The sequence below is a fragment of the Pongo abelii genome, chromosome 1 (assembly GCF_028885655.2).
Source record: "Pongo abelii isolate AG06213 chromosome 1, NHGRI_mPonAbe1-v2.0_pri, whole genome shotgun sequence".
NCBI classification, from domain to species: Eukaryota; Metazoa; Chordata; class Mammalia; order Primates; family Hominidae; genus Pongo; species Pongo abelii.
In genome coordinates this window covers 195817580-195839414 of record NC_071985.2, presented here as the reverse complement: position 1 = coordinate 195839414, position 21835 = coordinate 195817580, and the positions used below count along the sequence as shown (strand labels likewise).

At 46.5% G+C, this 21835-nt stretch overlaps 2 protein-coding genes across 4 annotated transcripts in view; one reads left to right on the top strand and one right to left on the bottom strand.

Moving 5' to 3' along the window:
- Positions 1-182: 182 nt before the first annotated feature.
- Positions 183-17415, top strand: CDCA8 (cell division cycle associated 8). Of its 2 annotated transcripts, XM_024242222.2 has the most exons (11): positions 183-288; positions 386-494; positions 616-744; positions 3633-3673; positions 6631-6703; positions 8146-8231; positions 9461-9525; positions 10964-11059; positions 13142-13268; positions 14667-14753; positions 16018-17415. In XM_024242222.2, exons 2-11 carry the CDS (start codon positions 401-403, stop codon positions 16060-16062), a joined length of 843 nt encoding a protein of 280 aa, XP_024097990.1. In that variant the 5' UTR covers positions 183-288; positions 386-400; the 3' UTR covers positions 16063-17415.
- A 4147-nt stretch (positions 17416-21562) lies between these two features.
- Positions 21563-21835, bottom strand: part of EPHA10 (EPH receptor A10) — a 52797-nt gene continuing 52524 nt past the window's right edge. Inside the window, exon 19 of one of the 2 annotated variants that reach the window (XM_024232733.3) lies at positions 21563-21733. The gene's annotated coding sequence lies outside the window, so the exon portion shown is untranslated. The remainder of the gene's footprint in view (positions 21734-21835) is intronic. The other variant, XM_054537741.2, reaches the window with a different exon arrangement.

Below are 21835 nucleotides of genomic sequence, written 5' to 3'. Positions count from 1 at the left end.
GCGGAGCCAGGTGGGTTGGTGGGGAGGGCGGGGAAACAAGCCTGGACCACAACTCCCAGGAGCACGCGCGACGGCGGCGGCCTCCCTGGCGCACTCAGGCTATAGGGGGCGCATTGGGCGGAAGACCCTGGGCCGGCAGGAACTTGCTTGTGATTGGATGTTGTGGGACGGCGGCTTCTCATTCGTCAGCCTGTGGCTGTGGAGTTTGAATTGGGTGGCGGTTGACTGTAGAGTCGCTCTCTCGCTGGCACAGCGAGGTTTTGCTCAGCCTTTGTCTCGGGACCGCAGGTACGTGCCTGGCGACTTCTTCGGGTGGTCCCCGTCCGCCCTTCTCGTCCCTACCCGGTTCCTTGCCTCCCTGCCCCATCTCCGCCGCTCCCCGCAGCCTCCGCCGAGTGCCATGGCTCCTAGGAAGGGCAGTAGTCGGGTGGCCAAGACCAACTCCTTACGGAGGCGGAAGCTCGCCTCCTTTCTGAAAGACTTCGACCGTGAAGGTAAGGGGCCAGGCCGTCGCGGCCTCCTGGGGCGGTCGCGGGATGCTGGCGGGTGGGGACACGAGCTGCACAGATTCGCCCGCCCCGTGACCCGTGTCCTGTCGGCTCTGCCCTCCCGCAGTGGAAATACGAGTCAAGCAAATTGAGTCAGACAGGCAGAACCTCCTCAAGGAGGTGGATAACCTCTACAACATCGAGATCCTGCGGCTCCCCAAGGCTCTGCGCGAGATGAACTGGCTTGACTACTTCGGTAAGAGCTGGAGAGCTTCCCTGGGCGGAGGCCGGGAGCCCCTTGGGGTTAGGTGACACCCTTCGGAAAGGGCTCGCTCAGATGTCACCTTTTAATGAGATCTGACATGACCACTTATGGAAAATTGCAGACCCTTTCACTCTCTATCTCACTTCCCTACTTCATTTTTCTCTATGAAAAATTGGGGGTGGGGGGTGGGAGGCGGCGGGCGGGGCGGTCTCTGTCGGACAACTCAGCTCTGCTGTTACAGGTCCAAAACAGCTGTAGTGAATGGGCATGAATGGGCTGTATTCCAATAAAATTTGAGTTATGGATACACTGAAATGTGAATTTCACATAATTTTCACACATCAGGAAATGTATTTTATTTTTTTTAAACAGAGTCTCACTCTGTCACCCAGGCTGGAGTGCAGTGCAGTGCAGTGGTGCGATCCCTGCTCACTGCACCTCCACCTTCTGGGTTCAAGTGATTCTCCTGCCTCAGCCTCTGGAGTAGCTGGGATTATGGTCGCCTGCCACCATGCCCCGCTGATTTTTGTATTTTCAGTAGAGACAGGGTTTCACCATGTTGGCCAGGCTGGTCTCAAACTCCTGACTTCAAGTGATCCACCTGCCTAGGCCTCCCAAAGTGCAGGGATTACAGGAGTCAGCCACTGCGCCCGGCCAGAAAATAGTATTTTAAAAAATATATATATATTTTACCCAACCCATTTTAAAATGAATGAATAAATGACATGGTTAGTTAACCAGAGCTCAGATGGAAGAATAACCCGAAGCAGCTCCTTCTGCAGCTTATGGAAATTGCTAACGTAAAAATGGGCACATCAGGCTGGGTGTGGTGGCTCATGCCTGTAATCCCAGCACTTTGGGAGGCTGAGGCGGGCAGATCACCTGAGGTCAGGAGTTCGAGACCAGCCTGACCAACATGGAGAAACCCTCTCTCTACTAAAAATACAAAACAGCCGGGCGTGGTGGCGCATACCTCTAATCCCAGCTACTCGGGAGGCTGAGGCAGGACAATCACTTGAACCTGGGAGGCAGAGGTTGCGGTAAGCCGAGAGCGCACCATTGCACTCCAGCCTGGGCAACAAGAGTGAAACTCCGTCTCAAAAAAAAAAAAAAAAAAAAAGGCACATCAGTTTTCCTGGCCGGAGAAAAATCCCAGCCTGTTTCCGCACTCCCTTATTAAATGTCCAGAGAAATGCAGGAGGCTGTACTTTTCTGCTGGGTTGCCTTTTTCTGTTTTCCATATTATTAATTATCCAGCATGTAGTCTCCTTCCGGATAGAAATGCATGTTCTGCTCACATATTAGACGTTGAATGATCCTTTTGACTTGCCCTTTTATTTATTAATATTAAGCCATTCATTTGCTTATTTCTACAAATACTGAGCATGTGTCAGTCACAGTGCTAGGTGCTAAAGATGCACTGGGGAATAAAACAGACATTGTCTCTGCCTTCAGGAACATACAGGTTAGTAGAAAAGAGCTATTAGAAAAATCCACATACAATTACGTAATTAAAAGTATAGGTACTACAAAGGAGATAGAATAGAGTAGTGGTCAGTGAGCATATTGTGCTTTCTATGCTGGATGGGCATTGTACCAAGTGTTTTACATACATTAACTAATTTTTCTTCATAACTAATAATATCCCTATTTTTCAAAATGACAAGATTAAGGCACAGAGAAATTGGACACTTTGCTCAAGGCCTCATAAGCTAGTTAGTGGGATAGTCTGTTTGAACCCAGGTATTCTGGTTTCATAGCCTGAGATCTTAACTGTTTTACAAGATACTATGAGGATTTCTAGCAGGAGGTTCCAACCTAACTTTTTATTCTACATGTAAATCTCACAAAGACCTTTTCATTCAACACATGTTTACTGTACATCTATTGACTGCTAGATTTTTGCCAGAAGCAGAGGATGTCATCTCTGGAATTCAGTCCAAGGCAGGGATGGACATTTAAACAGCTTTGAGTAGTTATTGGGTATAATGAGGGTGAGCAACTAACTCCACACTTTGCAGCAACCTGCTGAGATAGAAAAATAAGCAGGCTGGGCACAGTGGCTCACCTGGAATCCCAGCACTTTGGAAGGCCAAGGCAGGTGGATTGCTTGAGCCCAGGAATTGGAGACTAGCCTGGGCAACATAACAAGACCATACTTTAAACTTTAAAAAAAAAATTAAAATAAAAATAAATTTTTTTAAAAAGAAAAATAAGCAGAGGGCAGGGCATGGGGTGGGGATTCATGCCTATAATCCTAGCACTTTGGGAGGCCAAGGCAGGAGTATCACTTGACCCCAGGAATTCAAGACCAGCCTGGGCAACATAGCAGGAGACCACATCTCTATTTAAAAAAAAAAAAAAAAAAAAGACAACCTGGACAACTTGGCGAAACCCTATCTCTACAAAAAAACACAAAAATTAGCCGAATGTGGTGGCGCATGCCTGTAGTCCCAGCTACTTGGGAGGCCGAGGTGGGAGGATCAGTTGAGCCCAGAAGACAGCCAAGGTGGCACCACTCCACTCCAGCTTGGGTGACAGAGCAAGACTGTGTCTCAAAAATAAATAAAATTTAAAATATATTTTTTTAAAAATAAGCAGAATTTTTGGGGTGATGTTTGAGCTGAGTTTTGAAGGATGAGTTAGAAATTTGTTAAGTACGGAGGGGAATTTCAGGCAGAAATACAAAGTACAATGGCAACAAGTCATGAGAGTCAGTGGCACATTTGGGATATAACTTGGAGAAAGAATAGATTAGATGGTGAAGGTCCTTGAATGTTAGACCAAGGGCTGGACCAGTTTTAGAAAGATAAATGGTACTATTAGGCAAGATGATTTATTGTTAAAATCTAATAGTAACTACAACGTTCTTTTTACAGCCCTTGGAGGAAACAAACAGGCCCTGGAAGAGGCGGCAACAGTAAGTGACCTGTCCTATTTTCCAGCCAGTGGTTACTTAAGTCTAGTCCAGTCCCCAGATCCAACTAATAGGTGCTTACTGTGGAAGAGGTTTCATAAAGGGACATTATCTGTTTGTGTCAACTGAAAAATTAGAGTTGGACCAGACACTGTGTACATGAGACCCAGATAGTTCTGAGCCCTACAGAAGGTGGCAGTTCTATTTTTGACCAATTTCTTGCAGTCCTTTGTCCTGAACTCTACAGCGGAAGTAGAAAGCCTCAAGCCCAAGTTCCTTTAAGCGCCTGAGTCATTACACTATGCACTGGCCTGCTAAGTGATGAGGCTGTTTCATCATGTCGTACTGTAGAAGCAGTGCTCTTGCTTGGGATGCTCAGTACTCCCCAACCGCTCTCATCTCCTTCCTCCCAGCATCAGTGCCAGGATTGAAGGCAGTAAGATGGGGATGCAAAATAGAGCATTTAAAGCTGCACTGTCCAGTATAGTAGCCACCAGGCATATGTAGCTATTTCAGTTAATTACAATTAATAAAATTAAGGAATTCATTTCCTCAGACATACTAGCCACATTTTACATGTTCAATAGCTACATGTGACTAGTAGCTACTCCATCAGAGAGCACAGAAATAGAACATTGCTACTCTTGCAGAAAGTTTTATGAGACAGCATTGGGAACTAGTCCATACGTGGGCTTCACAGAGTCCCTAGGCACTCTAAAATCATATACAAACAATGTGTGTGTGTGCACGCATTTGTGTATCTTTCTGTTAGTTTACTGTAGCCTTGATCAGATTTACAAAGTAAACCCCAAAATTACATCTTTTGTTGAGTTGATCAGAATCATTTGAAATCTCAGGGTTTGAAGGAGTCTGACCACCAAGGGCACATAGCAGATCTCCACCAGCTTCATTCAGAAGGTAAAGGTAATGAGGAGCCAGTTATCAATTTGGAAAAAATTGGAGCATTTGGGAGACAGGTGGGGATTATTCACCCCCCTACACACACTGAGCTCTAATGTTTTAAAAGAGTTACCTCTGAGATGAATTATGCTTACTAGCTAATACAGTTTTCTCTTTTTAAATTAGACATACAGAACTGCAAATGAGAACTTCTAACGTAATATGAGAGAGCCATTGTTACCACACCAAGTTGAGAGAATTCTGGCCTTGACTAATATGATTTAAAACTCAAGAAAGGAACAATAGAAAATCTATAAAAGCTCTTAGTTGGGAAGTGTGTTGGGGCTCCCAAGACCACCTCCAGGTTTGGTGATTTCACTAGGAGGATTCATGGGGCTCAGCATACAGTCACACCCATGGCGATGATTTATTACAGTGAAAGTATACAAAGCATTAATCAACAAAGGGGAAAAGTACACAGGACAAAATCCAGAGGAAACCAGACTTCTAGGAGTCCACTCCCTGTGGAGTCACACAGAACACGCTTAATTCAACACATGAAATGCTGTCTACCAGAAAAGCTGATTAGAGAGTCAATGCCCAGAGTTTTAACTGGGGGCTGCTCACATAGGCATCCTCTGCCTAGCACATGTCAAAATCCTAGACTTTCAGGAGGGAAGTAGGTGTGCAGCATGAGCCATAGTGTTTGCATAAAGTTTAGGCACAGTGAGGCATTCTTGTTAAGGAAAGGTGGAAACCTTTCTGAAACCAAGTTCCCAGATGCCAACCAAGGCCAGGCTTGCAAACAGGCCTTTCTATGTGTATCAGTCTCAGGCCTGCTCTGTTAACTGTCCTGCACAGTAGATGACCAGTGGCCTGCCACCACTGATGACTCCATAAAATGCCAGTTGTTTCTAGAGATAGCAGAAGGTTGGCAGGAATGCCCCTACTTTCTGTTGCATCAAGCCTGGCAAACATCAGTAACTTATTACAGCGCTATTTCTTGCTAAGCCTAAGACAGCCTCAGAATCCTTCTCTGAGTACGTCAAGCAGTCCCTACCAGAAATGAAACCTGTGCCATTCCAAACCTGTAATAATTATTCTGATATTTACATGTGTTCTATAAGGAAAGGACTGTGAGTCATGACTGCTCTTTGTAGTGCCCATACTTATTACCATATGAAAAAAAAACTGAATTTGAATGGTGACTGGAAGCCTTTTTGAAGGACCCAGGATCATCATAGAAAACCTTATTGAGATCCTGTAGATTTATCGAGAAAATGGTAAGCTTGACAACACCACCAAGTGTTGTAGAGGATGTAGATAATTAGGAACTTGTATTGTTTGCAAATGGGCTGTAGTCAAGGGTAACTACTTTGGGAAACAATTTGGCATAATGCGAAGGCTGAATATTTATGTAACCTATAATCCCTGTCATGTCCTATCCAAAGGATAGAGCCAAGGGGAAACTTAGACATGTACCTCAGACACATGTAAGACAGTTCAAGGTAGCAGTGTTTATAATAGCAGGAAACTATTGATGGAAGATGGACAAATCCATTGTGGTATATTCACACAGTGGGATATGATATAGCAATGAAAACAAATTAACTACAACCACAAAGAGTGGTGAAAACAGCCAAAACCAAACAAAATGCTCAAGTACACACTTGTGAAAAAGCACAGCTGTGTGTGCACACACATATACACACATATGCATGTATCTGTGAGCACATACACATATACCTTTCAATTAAGCAAGTGGAATGGTATGGTTACCTCTGGGGAATGAAGGATTAGGAGACCCATCACCTTTGGGAGAAGAGATAAGAAAATGGAACAAGGAATGAATACAGAGCCAGAAGCAAGTTATTGGCAATGTTTTAGGTCTTGGGTTGTGTGGTGGGTTTATGGGAGTTTGCTATATTGTATATTGTATCACTAACATTTAACAGTCTTCTGTATCAAATAATAGTTTTAAAAAATTTTTTTATCTTGAAATATTGTTCCTTGTATTTTGGTGGAATAAGTCTGGTGCTTTCTGGCTATGTTTGTCATAGGCTGACCTGGATATCACCGAAATAAACAAACTAACAGCAGAAGCTATTCAGACACCCCTGAAATCTGCCAAAAGTGAGTACCTTTCAAAACTCCTTGTTGTACAGAAAGAACTGAGGCTCAGGTTGCTTGGTTGGCTGCTCAGGCAGGGCCTTATTGGTAGAGCCTCTTCCCTTTAATGTCTGGTTCTTAATCTTGTAAATCCAAAAACTTGCTTTTGTATGGTGCATTTAGTTAATTTTTGCCCCCCGAACAGCAATTCAAACCAGAAATTTAGTAAATTGCATGCAAGACTGCTACTAACGAAACTCAAGACCCGTGTGTGAGCTAAAGTGAAGGTGAAAAAAGGGGGGAAAAAAGCTGTGCTAGAAACCAAACATTGTTGCCTGCTTACTTTCTCCTGGGTTAAATAGATGGCAAGATTTAGAGAGGTGTTAAAAGACTGTTAACACCAACTGAGATGCTCCCTGATGTAATCAGCAAAGTTCAAAGAGAATTGAAAAAGGAATGACTTTCTCTGCATATAATTCAAAGTTACTCAATTCAGGCCAGGTGTGGTGGCTCACACCTGTAATCCCAGCACTTAAGGAGGCCAAGCCGTGAGGATTACTTGAGCCCAGGAGTTCAAGACCAGCCTGGGCAATGTAGTGAGACCCTGTCTCTGAGAAAAAAAAAAAGAAAGAAAGGAAAGGAAAGGAAAAAAAAAAAGTTACTCAGCTGGGCACGGTGGCTCACAGCTGTAATCCCAGCACTTTGAGAGGCTGAGGCGGGCAGATCACAGGTCAGGAATTCGAGACCATCCTGGCTAACACGGTGAAACCCCATCTCTACTAAAAATACAAAAAATTAGCTGGTCGTGGTGGCGGGTACCTGTAGTCCCACCTACTTGGGAGGCTGAGGCAGGAGAATGGCGGGGACCCGGTAGGTAGAGCTGGCAGTGAGCTGAGATCACACCACTGCACTCTAGCCTAGGCGACAGAGCGAGACTCCATCTCACAAAAAAAAAAAAAAAAAAAAGTTACTCATTTCCATGATCTATCCACATAAAATCATCTTACATACATGTCCCGCACTCTGAGAAACACTGTCTTATAGGAAAAGTTGTATGGGAAACCAGGTTGTGACTAGTGAGCAAGGAATCGGATCAGGATGAATTGTGACATGGACTTAATGTCACTGTCATCAAGCTATGATAGTTTGATGCATCCAGTTCTTATAAGAACATCCTGACCCACGGCCAGGATTTCGGGGCTACACACCAGGGCACCGTCTACATTAGGCAGGGCAAGCTCAATTATTCAGAGTGCTGGGCTGTCCCTACAAAGCATCATATGGGGTCTCTTAACACTGATTAGTTTCCTTTGTCTAAACCCTCTTTCTTAAAAAGTCTTCTTTATTTTTAGTCCATTTCTTCATTGCAGCTTAAGATTGCATACGTTTTATTCCTATAAGAAATGTGAATGCACAAAACTTTATTCTCATCAGAAATACCACCCTGTTGAAACTGTTTCTTGCAGCACGAAAGGTAATACAAGTAGATGAAATGATAGTGGAAGAGGAAGAAGAAGAGGAAAATGAACATAAGAATCTTCAAACTGCAAGAGTAAGTGGACACTGAGGTTGGAGGCTGGGGGTTATCACAAGACAAGCAAATGCAAATGCATAAAATACACTTGTATACCAGAGCTCACAGTTTAGTAGAGATGATCCGGCTTTACATGGCAATGACAAAAGTGATAATTGACTCGTGTGCAAAGTGTGTAGAACACAGAAGAGGAAGCTAGCAAGTCTCCCCTACCCCACTAGGACATAGGCAGGCCTCTCAAGGTGAGTGAAAGTCTACTAGCTGGAGAAGAAAGGGAAGAGGAACAGTATTCAGGATAAATAGGGGAGGGGGAAAACTGTAGATGAGGAAACCAGTTGGAAGCCTATGAATTCTTGAACTGACATGCTGATACTATAGAATGAAGGGATGGTTTTGAGATAGGTTTTAGAAGTGGCATGGTTGGTGGAGAAAAGGAGGAATCAGAGACGACTGCATGGTTTCTAGCTAAGGCAACTGCTATCCAGTGAGGTGTGGGACCCAGGTGGCAGAGTGGTGCTGGACTAGGGGTAGGGGGAGCACATGCCAATTGCATGACATGTTGACCATTACTTTTCCAGGACATCTAGGCTAGACAGAAATTTCAGCCTGGAGCTCAGGGAGAAGAGGGAGATTGAGAGATACACTGCCTCCCAGATCTTTATGTGTTTGTCCCAGTGTGGGAGTGGAGATGGTTGTGCAGGGAGAGCAGGAAGGGAGGGAGTCCGGATGGACACTAGAGGGGGAGGGTAGAGAGAGGAGCTCCTAAGGCAGACTGCCAAGGAAGCTAGAGAAGCAGGAAAGACAGATCCATCACGGAGGACAAGAGAGGAAAGAATATATGGAAGATAAGGAGTGATTCTTGCCAGGGACCTCCCAGGCCCCAGGAAGGGAGCACTGCAGGGTTTGCCTTTGATTGGGCACCTGGGACGCCCTGAGTGACCTTCACAGCAGCCCTTTATGTAAAGTAGTGGGGTACAAGCCAGGCTGCAATCAGTTCAAAAGAGATTTACCTTTAATCTTGGCCAAAATCCTCTATTTTGAAAACCCAGCCAGTGGAAGTCCTTATTCAATTAGTTATGTTCTGAACTTTTTAAGTCATTGAATTCTGAGATACACCTTATTATATTTAGTATTAACTCTCCAAAGCTTGTTCTTAACACTTTAAAAAAAATACCCTCCTTAGCCTCCTTACCTTTCCTCTTTGCTGGGTTTTTTGTAACCTTAGTCTCATTTGATTGTGACTGCAGGTCAAAAGGTGTCCTCCATCCAAGAAGAGAACTCAGTCCATACAAGGAAAAGGCAAAAGGAAAAGGTAGTGGATTTTCTAAAGTTGTGGTGTTTTGGGTTTTATTGGAGAGCCATATATATCACGGCAGAAAGTGAGGGGCAGTGAAAAGGCTCTGGTGGCCAGTGTTTGAAAGCAGCTTAAAATCACTGAATCCTTGAGTGTCTGAGCTGGAGGGGTCTCTAGAAATGACCTAAACCAAAACCATCTCCAGTACTTTATGTACATTCTCTATCCTTCCCCACTTTTTTTTGTTTTGAGACGGAGTTTCACTCTCACTGGCCAGGCTGGAGTGCAATGGTGCAATCTTGTCTCACTGCAACCTCTGCCTCGCGGGTTCAAATGATTCTCCTGCCTCAGCCTCCCAAGTAGCTGGGATTATAGGCATGCGCCACCATGCCCAGCTAATTTTGTATTTTTAGTAGAGACGGGGTTTCTCCATGTTGGTCAGGCTGATCTTGAACTCCTGACCTCAGGTGATCCGCCCACCTTGGCCCCCACTTTTTTTTTTTTAAGTATAGAAAGAACTGCCTGTTATGTTTCAGTTCCTGATAGTCCATATGTAGAGCTACCCCATAGCTCGTCATAGAGTAGCTGTCACTTACCTATAATTGGTTTCTTGAAATGTTTTGTCCAGTCCTGCAAAGTGAAGAATCTCTATGGGCTTGAGTTGATTATGCTGGACTCTACCATAAGCCATGTGGGGGAAGGTAAAGCAGCTTAGGAGAGTAGTCACTGGGATGCATGTCTGTGGAGGAGCGAACTCATTTCTCTTGAGCAGTGCAGCAGCTGCCTGGCACGAGGACAGAATTCCAGCTGGGGGAGCCTTTGCATGAAGAGGCTGTCTCCTTGATTAAAAAGTCAGATTCTGAGGCTGGGTACAGTGGCTCACGCCTGTAATCCCAGCACTTTGGGAGGCCAAGGCGGGTGGATCACTTGAGGTCAGGAGTTTGAGACCCGCCTGGCCAACATGGTGAAACCCTGTCTCTACTAAAAATACAAAAATTAGCCGGGTGTGGTGGTGCATGCCTGTAGTTCCAGCTTCTCGGGAGGCTGAGGCAGGAGAATCGCTTCAACCCGGGAGGTGGAGGTTGCAGTGAGTCAAGATTGCAGCATTGCACTCCAGCCTGGGCAACAGAGCAAGACTCCGTCTCAAAAAAAAAAAAAAAAAAAAAAAAGTCAGATTCTGGAGGCAGACTGCTTTGGTTCAAAGTTTTGGCTCCATCCTAATTGGATATGTGATCTTGGGCAAGTTTTTAAAACTCGATGCACCTGAGTTTCTGCATCTGTGTATGAGGATGGCAGCAGTGCTGGCCTCCCGTGTTGTTAGAAGGGTCACATGAGTCGATGTGTGCGAGGCGCCCGGAGCAGTATCTCACAGTCAGCATTCCATGTGTCACTCCTCTGCTACTGCCTTCATGGAACCTGAGAGTTGGCATACCTGATGGCCGTTTCTTACCTGTAGGTCAAGCCGTGCTAACACCGTTACCCCAGCCGTGGGCCGATTGGAGGTGTCCATGGTCAAACCAACTCCAGGCCTGACACCCAGGTTTGACTCAAGGTGAGTATTGAGGGAAACACTTGGATTTGACGGGACTCCAACACTGAGCACTACCCAGAGAAGGAGTGTCTAAGGAAATACTCCTAGGCCAGGCACGGTAGCTCACACCTGTAATCCCAGCACTTTGAGAGGCTGAGGCAGGCGGCTCACTTGAGGTCAGGAGTTCAAGACCAACCTGGCCAAGATGATGAAACCCCGCGTCTACTAAAATTACGAAAATTAGTTGGGTGTGGTGGTGCACACCTGTAATCCCAGCTACTCGGGAGGCTGACACGGGAGAGAATTGCTTGAACCCAGGAGGTGGAGGTTGCAGTGAACTGAGATTGCACCACTGCACTCCAGCCTGGGCAACAGAGTGAGACTCTGTCTTAAGAAAAGAAAAGAAAATAGTCCTGAGTCCTTGGCCTGGGATGCCTTGTCAGAGGACAGTGGCCAGCTGGGTTTCCTGGTGTATGTCTCTCCCTTAAGTGTAGTTTCACCCATCTTCAGTGGCAAAATGATTCTTTAGTGGGAGGGAGGTGAATATTCTGCCTGTGATGACTAGGAGGCCTCTAGGTGACGTTTTTGGCCTTTCTGATTCAAATCAGAAGGTTTCTATTTTATTTTTAAAATATTTATTTATTTTGAGGCAGGGTCTCACTCCAGTGCCCAGGCTGGAGAGCAGTGGCACAATCACGGCTCACTGCAACCTTGACTTCCTGGGCTCAGGTGATTCTCCCACCTTAGCCTCCCAAGCATGCCGCCATGCCTGGCTAATTTTTTGGTTTTTTGTAGCGATGGGGTTTCGCCAGGTTGCCCAGGCTGGTCTCGAACTCCTGGGCTCAAGCGATCCACCTACCTCGGCCTTCCAATGTGCTGGGATTACAAGCACGAGCCATCACACCGAGCCTCAAATCAGTTTTTTAAAGATGAGTAGGCACTCTCCCGTACTCTTGGTAGAAGTAAAAATTGATACTGCTTTTTTGGAGGCTGGCATAAGCAAGGATATTCTTGCAGCGTAAGTTAATACCTTCCAAAGAACCTAGTTGACTAAATAGGAGATGCTGTATAGCCATTAAAATAGACTGGATCTGTGTGTGCTGATAGGAAAAGAGTGCCATGATCACAGAGCATCTCCAAGCAGGTTGCTGAACACTGTGCTGTATGATCCCATTTGGTTTTATATACATAGAAAGTTTCTGGAAGGATAGATAAGGAATTCAGGGTGGTTACCCCTGGGGAGGAGAGCAGGAAGTGGTTATCTCTGGTGTGGGTAAGTGTTGAAGATTTATTTTCTACTTTTAATTGCCACTTTTTTTTTTTTTTTGAGATGGAGTCTCGCTCTGTCATCCAGGCTGGAGTGCAATGGCGCAATCTCGGCTCACTGCAACCTCCCCCTCTCAGGTTCAAGCGATTCTCCTGCCTCAGCCTCCTGAGTAGCTGAGATTACAGGCGCATGCCACCATGCCCGGCTAAGTTTTGTATTTTTAATAGAGACAGGATTTTGCCATGTTGGCCAGGCTGGTCTCAAACTCCTGACCTCAGGTGATCCACCCGCCTCGGCCTCCCAAAGTGCTGGGATTACAGGTATGAGCCACCGCACTCAGCCAGTTCCCACTTTTCTTTACTGTTTGTTTTTTCACATGAATATGTAACAAAAGGCATTTAGGGAAAATTAGGTAGCAGTATTTTAACTGTCTTGAGAAATTAGTATAATGATGTAATCTCTAAATCATCCTCCTTTGCCTCTGAAAAATTCCTCTTGATGGAAGCAGCCACGCCTGGAAATAATTAACCAGCTTATTTCAGGCTTTGTGGATGGATGGATGACTGGCACCCATATGGAGCTTTGGACCTAAACTTTATGTGGATAAGAGTTGACTTTTTGCAAGATGTATGTTCAATAATTACAACCTTCTTTCTCCAGCTGTGTTTAGTCATTACTGCTTTAAAACATTTTTTTTTTTCTAAATTTAGAACGTGCTTTCTTAGGAATGTGTGACTTAAAAACTGCAGCTTGAGGCCAGAGTGAGGTTAAAATGGCCTATAGAGTCTGGTGTCGTCAGTTGCCAAGCTATCTTCACAGAGATTTTCCCATTCTAGGGTCTTCAAGACCCCTGGCCTGCGTACTCCAGCAGCAGGAGAGCGGATTTACAACATCTCAGGGAATGGCAGCCCTCTTGCTGACAGCAAAGAGATCTTCCTCACTGTGCCAGTGGGCGGTGGAGAGGTGAAGTATTTCCAAGGGAAGCCAGGCCACAGTGTGCTGCTTAGTCAAGCGTTTTTTTTCCCTGGGCCCTCACCCACACTTCACCCTCAGAGTCCTTTCAGTGCGTGGGTCCTGATCTCCACACTTCTGCAGGACTCAGAACCCAGTTTTCTCTCCCAGGTTAGAGGCCCAGACTGCAAAGATCGTTGCTCAGCTCTGGGTTCTGTTTTTCTGTTTTTTTGTTTTTTTGTTTTGAGATGGAGTCTCGCTCTGACATCAGGCCGGAGTGCAGTGGTGCAATCTCAGCTCACTGCAACCTCCGCCTCCTGGGTTCAAGTGATTCTCTTGCCTCAGCCTCCTGAGTAGCTGGGACTACAGGCGCCTGCTACCATGCCCAGCTAATTTTTGTATTTTTGGTAGAGATGGGGGTTTCACCACATTGGCCAGGGTGGTCTCTATTGCTTGACTTCATGATCCACCCTCTTCGACATCCCAAAGTGCTGGGATTACAGGCATGAGCCACCGTGCCACCTTTACCTTTTTTTTTTTTTTTTTTTTTTTGAGATGGAGTCTCACTCACTCTGTCACCCAGCCTGGAGTACAGTGGCACGATCTCAGCTCACTACAACCTCCGCCTCCCAGGTTCAAGTGATTCTCCTGCCTCAGCCGCCTGAGTAACTGGGACTACAGGCGCACGCCACCACGCCCAGCTAATTTTTGTATTTTTAGTAGAGATGGTGTTTCACCATATTGGTCAAGCTGGTCTCGAACTCCTGACCTCAGGTGATCCACCCGCCTCGGCCTCCCAAAGTGCTGGGATTACAGGTGCAAGCCACCACGCCCGGCCTCCATCTGTTCATCAACTAACATTTGCCCACCCAATTGTAGCAGGCTCAAGAAGTAGACATGGGGCCTGCCCTTGAGAAGCAGCTCAGTGGTCAAGATGGGTTTGCAATCATGATATCTGTGATATGCTCAATAATAGAGATGTTAAAGGGTGGTGCAGAGGAGGGCACCACCGAGGTATGCGCTTAGTCTAGAACCCGGAGCATGAGCTGTGCCTTCAGCTTTGTATAACTTTAAGGGATTCTGAAGCAGGCTGAGCTCAGTTTCTCTGGGCTGCATGGAGCGAGTTGCTGACCTCAGCCCCTGTGAGGGGAGGACGGTTTGTTTCAGACATACCCTGCAGGGCATTTCTTAGATGATGTGCGTGCCTTTTGTGCCCGGGTAATCCAGCCTCCACCCTAGTGATAGTGCTGATGAAGTCATTGTCTCCTTAGGGCTAATATCCTTCCTGCCTGTCTTGCCACTTCTCCATCCCAGCCATTCCCCACCACTAAGTGCAGGATATCAGGGGGATCCTAGGGGTTCCTGCCCTAAGGGCCATGGCCAGTTTAACCCACTCCCCTCTCTATACAGAGCCTGCGATTATTGGCCAGTGACTTGCAGAGGCACAGTATTGCCCAGCTGGATCCAGAGGCCTTGGGAAACATTAAGAAGCTCTCCGTAAGTCTCATACTCATCTCCACACATAGGATGTCTCCAGTAGCTTTCTTGGGCTACCTTTATTTAGGATTGTCTTTTGGGCCCGGGCTAATACTTTCTACTTAAATTTGTGTTGTCTTCCTTCCCTCAAGAGATTTTGACTCTTACCCTACTTTGATAGCAGCAGTTCTGTTCCTCAGTTGATGTTGAGTTTTGTTCAATCCCAGGGTGCCTGCCACAGAAGTTCCACTGCAAAATCAAAATTCTGCCTCATTCAGGCAGTTAGTGCTAGGGGTATGTTAGGTCACTATTGGCCACCAGGAACTGAAACCTAGAATAGCTCAAGAATGAGGGTCAAGGCTTGTTATCAGGAATCTTACAGAATCAAAGAGCGAGCTGAACAGCCAAGCCTCTGGAGCGGTGGGGCCCATCATCTGGGGCCTGTGCGCTCATTTCTCTCACACATCTTCATTCCTCCCTCAGCAGATAACCTTCTCCACAGGCTCCAGGTTCTGTGCTTACTTAACTTGTTTTGCGTGTGGCTTTGGGTAACCACACCTCCAACCCCAACTTTATTGCTCCATTGCCCAACTGTTCAATTTCTTGTCTTGGTTTAAATTCTCAAGAGGGCCAGGCGCAGTGGCGCACACCTGTAATCCCTGCAGCTCAGGAGGCTCAGGCGAGAGAAATTGTTTGAGCCCATGAGTTCAAGGCTGCAGTGACCCATGATCGTGCTGCTGCACTCCAGCCTGGGTGACAGAGAAAGACCTCAGCTCTAAAAATAAAGTAAATTATCAATTTAATTTAATTGAAGAATGTAATGGCTCAGCCAGGGATGAACCTCCTTGGTCCGGTCAGCCATCATCTTGCATGGTGGATGGAGCACTTAGTATAAACATGGCAACCTTACCCTCACCCTTCTGTGGGGTTTGAAGGGTACATCCAAGGAAGGGGACAAGGCGAGGCTGGTTTCCTAAACCTGTCTTTCTGAAGATAGGCCCAGTGCTGAGATCACACACACACCTAGCCACCCAAATCTTGTGACTGTCATCCTCTAGCTAGATCTATTGCAATGTTCTTCTCAAATAATCTCCTATGATAGCTTTACTGTCTCACTTGAGTTGTTATTTTACTCCCTTGTTCAGATGAGAAACAGAGGTTCAGAAAGGTGAATTCATGTGTGATACAGATAGAGAATGGAGAGGCTCAGGCTGACTGTGGGAGGCCAAGGGGCAAGCCTGCCAAGTGACATCTTCTACAATGTCCTCTCTCCTTTTCTTTTTAGAACCGTCTCGCCCAAATCTGCAGCAGCATACGGACCCACAAATGAGACACCAAAGTTGACAGGATGGACTTTTAATGGGCACTTCTGGGACCCTGAAGAGACTTCTTCCCTTCAGGCTTATTGTTTGAGTGTGAAGTTCCAGAGCAAGGAGCCACGTTCCTCTAGGGGAATTCAGGAATTCAGACATGCTATTCCCACACCAGTTAGGTAGAGCTGTCTGTTCACCCTCCCATCCCAGCTGATCCCAGTCACTGCTTGCTGGGGCCATGCCATGGAAGCTTCCCATCAGTCTCCCAGCTGAATCCTCCCTGCCCTCTGAGCTGCTACCTTCTGCCTCCTGCAACTCGACATCCTCTTCGCCCTGCCCTGCCTGCAGTTGAGGGGGCGAAGAAGAACCCTGTGTTCTCAGGAAGACTGCCTCCACCACTGCTACCCAGAGAACCTCTGCATGTGGCATTTCTGCTCTCTGTGCTTGAGACGGGGAGGTTTAGGCTCAGATAAGTGAGCTCTGGGCCATGAGAGGGTAGGTCCAGAAGGTGGGGGGAACTGTACACATCAGCAGAGCAGGACAGTTGGCAGCAGTGACCTCAGTAGGGAACATGTCCGTCTCCCCTCTTGCACTCATCGCACCTCCTCCTACCAGCCCTCCTCTTCCTCCTCCCCCTCCTCCTGTGGGAGGTGCTAAATGGGATTTTGGGATCTTTCACCTGCTGTGCCCAGTAGTTCTGAAGCCTGCTTGTGGAACACTGTTTTATGTTTATCCCTGTTTACTGAAGACCAAATACTGGTTTGGAGACAACTTCCATGTCTTGCTCTTCTACCTCCCTAGTTAGTGGAAATTTGGATAAGGGAATTGTGGGGCCCAGATTCTGGAGGATTTATGTCATTGGCCACAGAATAACTGTCTCTAAGCTATCCATGGTCCAGTGGTCCCTGCCAAGTCTGTAGACTTCAGAGAGCACTTCTCTCTTACGGGGCTCATGGGGACAGGGGTGGGTGTGACTTGCTTGGTGGCCTCATTCCATGTGTGCCTGTGCCTGGGGCATGGACTTTGTTAAGCAGAGTCAGCAGTGAGGTCCTCATTCTCCAGCCAGCCTCTCTGCCCTGGAGAATCATGCGCTGTGTTCCAAGAATTTGAGAACTAGAGTCCTCATCCCCAGGCTTGAGGGCACATGGCTTTCTCATGTAGGGCTCTCTGTGGTATTTGTTATTATTTTGCAACAAAACCATTTTAGTAAAACAGTCCTGTTCAAGTTGTATTCTTTTAAGTTCTTTTACTCTCCTTTCCCTGAGATTTTTGTATATATTGTTCTGAGTAATGGTATCTTTGAGCTGATTGTTCTAATCAGAGCTGGCACCTACTTTCAATAAATTCTGGTTTTGTGTTTTCTTTTGTAATCACTGTTCATCCTGCCTGTCCTCTCCAAGCTGTGCTCTGTGGACTAGGGAGACAGCAATTGTGTGGGAGTCTTTGCACATCTGCTTTTCTCAGAAGATGTGAAAACCTTTGCTTCAGGCAGATTCATTCTGATATCTATCTGAAAGAGGGGCTTACTACAAGATCCAGAGCATCGGTACCTTCAACCCCCAGCAGAGCACCCCCAACACCTTCATTCCATGAGCTAGGCATTTGTATCTGGGAGGACAACACCTAGGGTCTCTATAATTTCCCAGTATAGTGGACTTTTGTTGGCCAGGAACAAAGCAGGGCAAGAGTAATTTGGTGATCATGAGTCTCACTTCCCAAAGTTTCTGAGGCCCTGGCAGATCTGCCTTCCCAGAACTCTCTAGGCTGAAAATGATCAACCTAGAGCTAATGATGCAAGAGAGTTCTGCCTAAAAGAAGACAACCTGGGGGCATACTTAGCCAGGTTATTGGGTATTGACAATTTATAGACTAGGAGCCTTCTGGTAGTGACAGCATTTGGAAGAAGGGTTACTCAGTGCAAATAAGCAACCCAGACTATACATCATCAGACCTAAAGAACCTGACACCGAGGAAACACTTAGGATCCAACATGCTTTACCCAGAACCAGGCTCATCCCGTTTCATTCCATCTGCACCACTGCCTAAATCACCTAGTAGGAAATGCATGTTATGCAACAGGTGCCTAATTAATGCCTGGGACTGAGACATGGCAGTTCTTCATTTCATATAAGGGGCTGGCTTGGGAAGTAAAGAGTTCCCCATCCCAGGATGTATTTATTTATTTTTTGAGACAGAGTTTCGCTCTTGTTGCCCAGGCTGGAGTGCAGTGGTGAGATCTCGGCTCACTGCAACCTCCGCCTCAGGTTCAAGCAATTCTCCTGCCTCAGCCTCCCAAGTAGCTGAGATTACAGGCGCACACCACCACACCTGGCTAAGTTTTGTACTTTTAGTGGAGACAGGGTTTCGCCATGTTGGCCAGGCTGGTCTCCTGATCTCAGGTGATCCACCCACCTCCACCTCCCAAAGCGATGGGATTACAGATACGAGCTACCGTGCCTGGCCCCATTCCAGGATTTTAAAAAATTTTTGTTTTTTATCATTTGGTATCTTTTGTTGATTTGATATATTTTGTAGAACTTATGTCCCCACTATCCCAGGATTTTTAAGTACAGGCTGAACTATGTCACGGGGCTGGGACAAAGACAACCTAAATCTTACTGCCAGCCCCCAGACATACTTTCATACTCGTTGGGTTGGGTTGTTTTTTTTTTTTTTTTTTTTTTTTCCAAATTAGTTGCTAACCATTTAAATATGGGGCGATTACACAAAGATTGCTAGCCTCTGAAAATAAGATCTGACAGCATGGTCCAACAGTCAGCTGGAGCTCAGTAGCAGCTTTCTTTGGCCCGCAGAGAATCCTCTTCCCGTTCAAAGCAATCCTGATGAGATTACTTCTTCCCTTGATGTTACCTGCCTCATCTCTGTAGGCAATTTAGTTTTTACTGTCTGCTGTGGAGAGAAAGCATGGAACAGTAGGGCTGCCCCAGGTTGAAGGGAGAATGGAGGCCTGGAGTCCATCCCCAGGGCTGCTGAGGCAGTTTTAAGGAACCCCAGAGGTCCAGTCAACAGTAGATTCATTCTTTGTCCTACAGGGCCCCTGTTATTTCCAAAAGCCCTACTTGGGGCTTCCTGTTGAGAGGATTACAAATGTATTATCTTGTGACGAGTTAGATTACGTTACTCATATGAAGAGTTAGCTCATGTGCTTGTGTGACAGGACATCACCTAAGCATTTCTCCAAAGCATCAGACATGCCTTTTACCAGGAGGAATTAATATCCCTGGCCTGACCCATGATAATGAGTTCACATACCAATGCAGGGCTTAGCTCCATGATGTATCCCCAAACCTCTGAAAAACAAAGCATGTCTCAGTGCCTACCTGTGTACACACTCTGGTGGGTCCATTTTCTAATTTTACACACTATCATAGCTGTTGACCCATACCTAAAATTCAGCATGACATATGTACTCAAAACTTTCATAGTAGATACAATTCCTGTGGCTTCAGAAATGGAAGGACTGAGAGACACTCTTCAGAGAGAATTCAATCAGAATTGGGGGCTACACTGGGCTCCCTGCTAAAGGGGGGTCTGGAATCCAATTTGCTTTGCCTAAGGTGCCATCTCCCTTTGCGGGATTAAACATCTCCTCAGCCCTGTATCATCCCTACCTGCATCACCCCACCTGTCAAGCCTCCACCATCCCCTCCCTGCCAGCTGTAACCTGCACTTCTTGCCTTCTACACTTTGCCATCATCCTTCCCTCAGCTGATATTAGGATCTGCATGGTTCATCTTTCCTGATCCTTGGGTGGTGGATATGGTGGAGGGTAAACATACCCTTGGCACCAAGATACCAGGAAGAACTCAGCTCCATCTGCAAATTTTCAATACCCACAAGCACACATATCTCACAATATGCTAAGAACCATCAGGATGGAGACAGGTGACAATCTTCAAGGATACACTCTTCCAATCGAATGCCAAGGTCACCCTGGCAAACCTCCTCCTCTTGACTCTTCATAAGGCCCCAGGTGAGGGTCAAGAGGGAGTGCTGGCCGGGAGCAGTGGCTCAAGTCTGTAATCCTAGCACTTTGGAGGGCCGAGATGGACGGATCACCTGAAGTCAGGGGTTCGGGACCAGCCTGGCCAAAACGGCAAAACCCCATCTCTACTAAAAATACAAAAATTAGTCAGGTGTGGTAGAACATGCCTATAATCCCAGCTACTTACTGAGGCAAGAGAATCACTTGAACCCATGAGGCAGAGGTTACAGTGAGCCAAGATCATGCCACTGCACTCCAGCCTGGGCGACAGAGCAAGACTTGTGTCTCAAAAAAAAAAAAAAAGAGTGCTGTGGGGTGGAGGAAGGAAAAGGGGCCCAGGGGAAGCCTAGGATGAAAGAGGAGGGAAGGTGTTGCAATGGGGAAACAAGTTTGGTTTTGATTTTTTCATTTTCCTCTTACACTTCTACAAGCAGTCTTCATCAAACATATTCCCTGGAGCTAGGCTTGAGATACCCATAGTCTGCTCCCAAGATGCTGATAGGCAACATGAGATCACTCATGAACCCAAACAACTTCTGGCTTCTCTCTGTTGCCCCAAGACCCCAAGGGGCTCAACTAGTAAGCTGTGGTGGGAAATATCCTGCAAATAGCAGGATTTTTTCAAGATACTGGCAGACAGTTCCATTTCAATGGCAAAGGGTACAGAGATTTAAAGAGAGCTGCAGGTGGTGCAGTGTGAGTTTTACCCACATCCTGAGCAGTGGGGCAGAGGTAATGTTAGGAACTGAGATGCCCTCCTGTAAGGTCCAGAACACAGGCATTGGCTACTAAAGACAGCAGCTAACACACAACACACTTTCCCCTAGGAGCCCACTCACACTTCCTCGGGGATGAAGTCAGGCAGAGCCCTCCCCTGAGCCCCAAAACACCTAGAATTCATCCTTATTGCCATGGCTTGGGTACTTTTTACTTAACTGACTCGCCCATTGGGCAGTGAGGCCTTAACTTGCCAGAGCCAGCCATCTAGTAGGTACCTGGTCCCTGTGCAGTGAGTGCGCAAATACCTTGTCAAGCCAGATCAGCAGGCCCACTGCCTAGAGAAGTTCCAATCCTGACCACATGTTGTATGTCTGCCTGGTGCCTCACACCAGCTAGGTAATAATAATAACAATAATAATAATAATAGTAACACTAATAACAAGTGGGCACTTCCTGTGTTCCGTGTGCCAGGCACTGTGTTAGTGCTCGGGTCCTGCGTTCCCTGGCTGCATGCCTCTCCCGGGGCTGACTTCAGCCGAGCAATGCTGCTAACATCTCTAACCCACCCCTCATTCATTTCTCCCCACCAGAGGGTGGCTTCTCAAGTGGAATTGAGGGACACAAGGAACAACCTGCTTGACTCAGTGCCATCTGGCTTCTGCAGATCTGCTTGCCCACAAGAAAGGTGCACCCTGCTCTGCTCCTATCGTGCAGGCAGGAGCTGAGGGGACAGTTCTGCCCCTGCAGTGGGTGTCTGCCCCACCCGGCTCAGCCTGGGACTGGGTGGGTCTAGTTCAGGGGAATGATGGGAAACATACTTTGTCCCTGATGCACGGCATCTCATTTATTGAAGACGTACATGTTAACATCTCTGAAACTGGGATGCATCTTCCAGTTGGATGGCACGACATAGTTGGCTGTGATGTTTCTTTCTTGGTAGGACATCTTACACTCAATGGCATCTTAGATTCAAAGAAACTTGGTAAGCAACATTCCCCAGTTAGCCTTATCAAAGAGCTGATGTTTTGCTCTCCACCTGTCCCAGGGAATTAGTACTTAACTGG

What these genes read in the sequence shown, in the direction of transcription:
- CDCA8 (XM_024242222.2), top strand. Translation starts at nt 401, where the DNA reads ATGGCTCCTAGGAAGGGCAGTAGTCGGGTGGCCAAGACCAACTCCTTA. An exon ending in CCCTGGAAGAGGCGGCAACA is followed by an intron (nt 3,674 to 6,630) that starts GTAAGTGACCTG and finishes TGTTTGTCATAG; the next exon opens with GCTGACCTGGATATCACCGA. An exon ending in GGAAAAGGCAAAAGGAAAAG is followed by an intron (nt 9,526 to 10,963) that starts GTAGTGGATTTT and finishes TCTTACCTGTAG; the next exon opens with GTCAAGCCGTGCTAACACCG.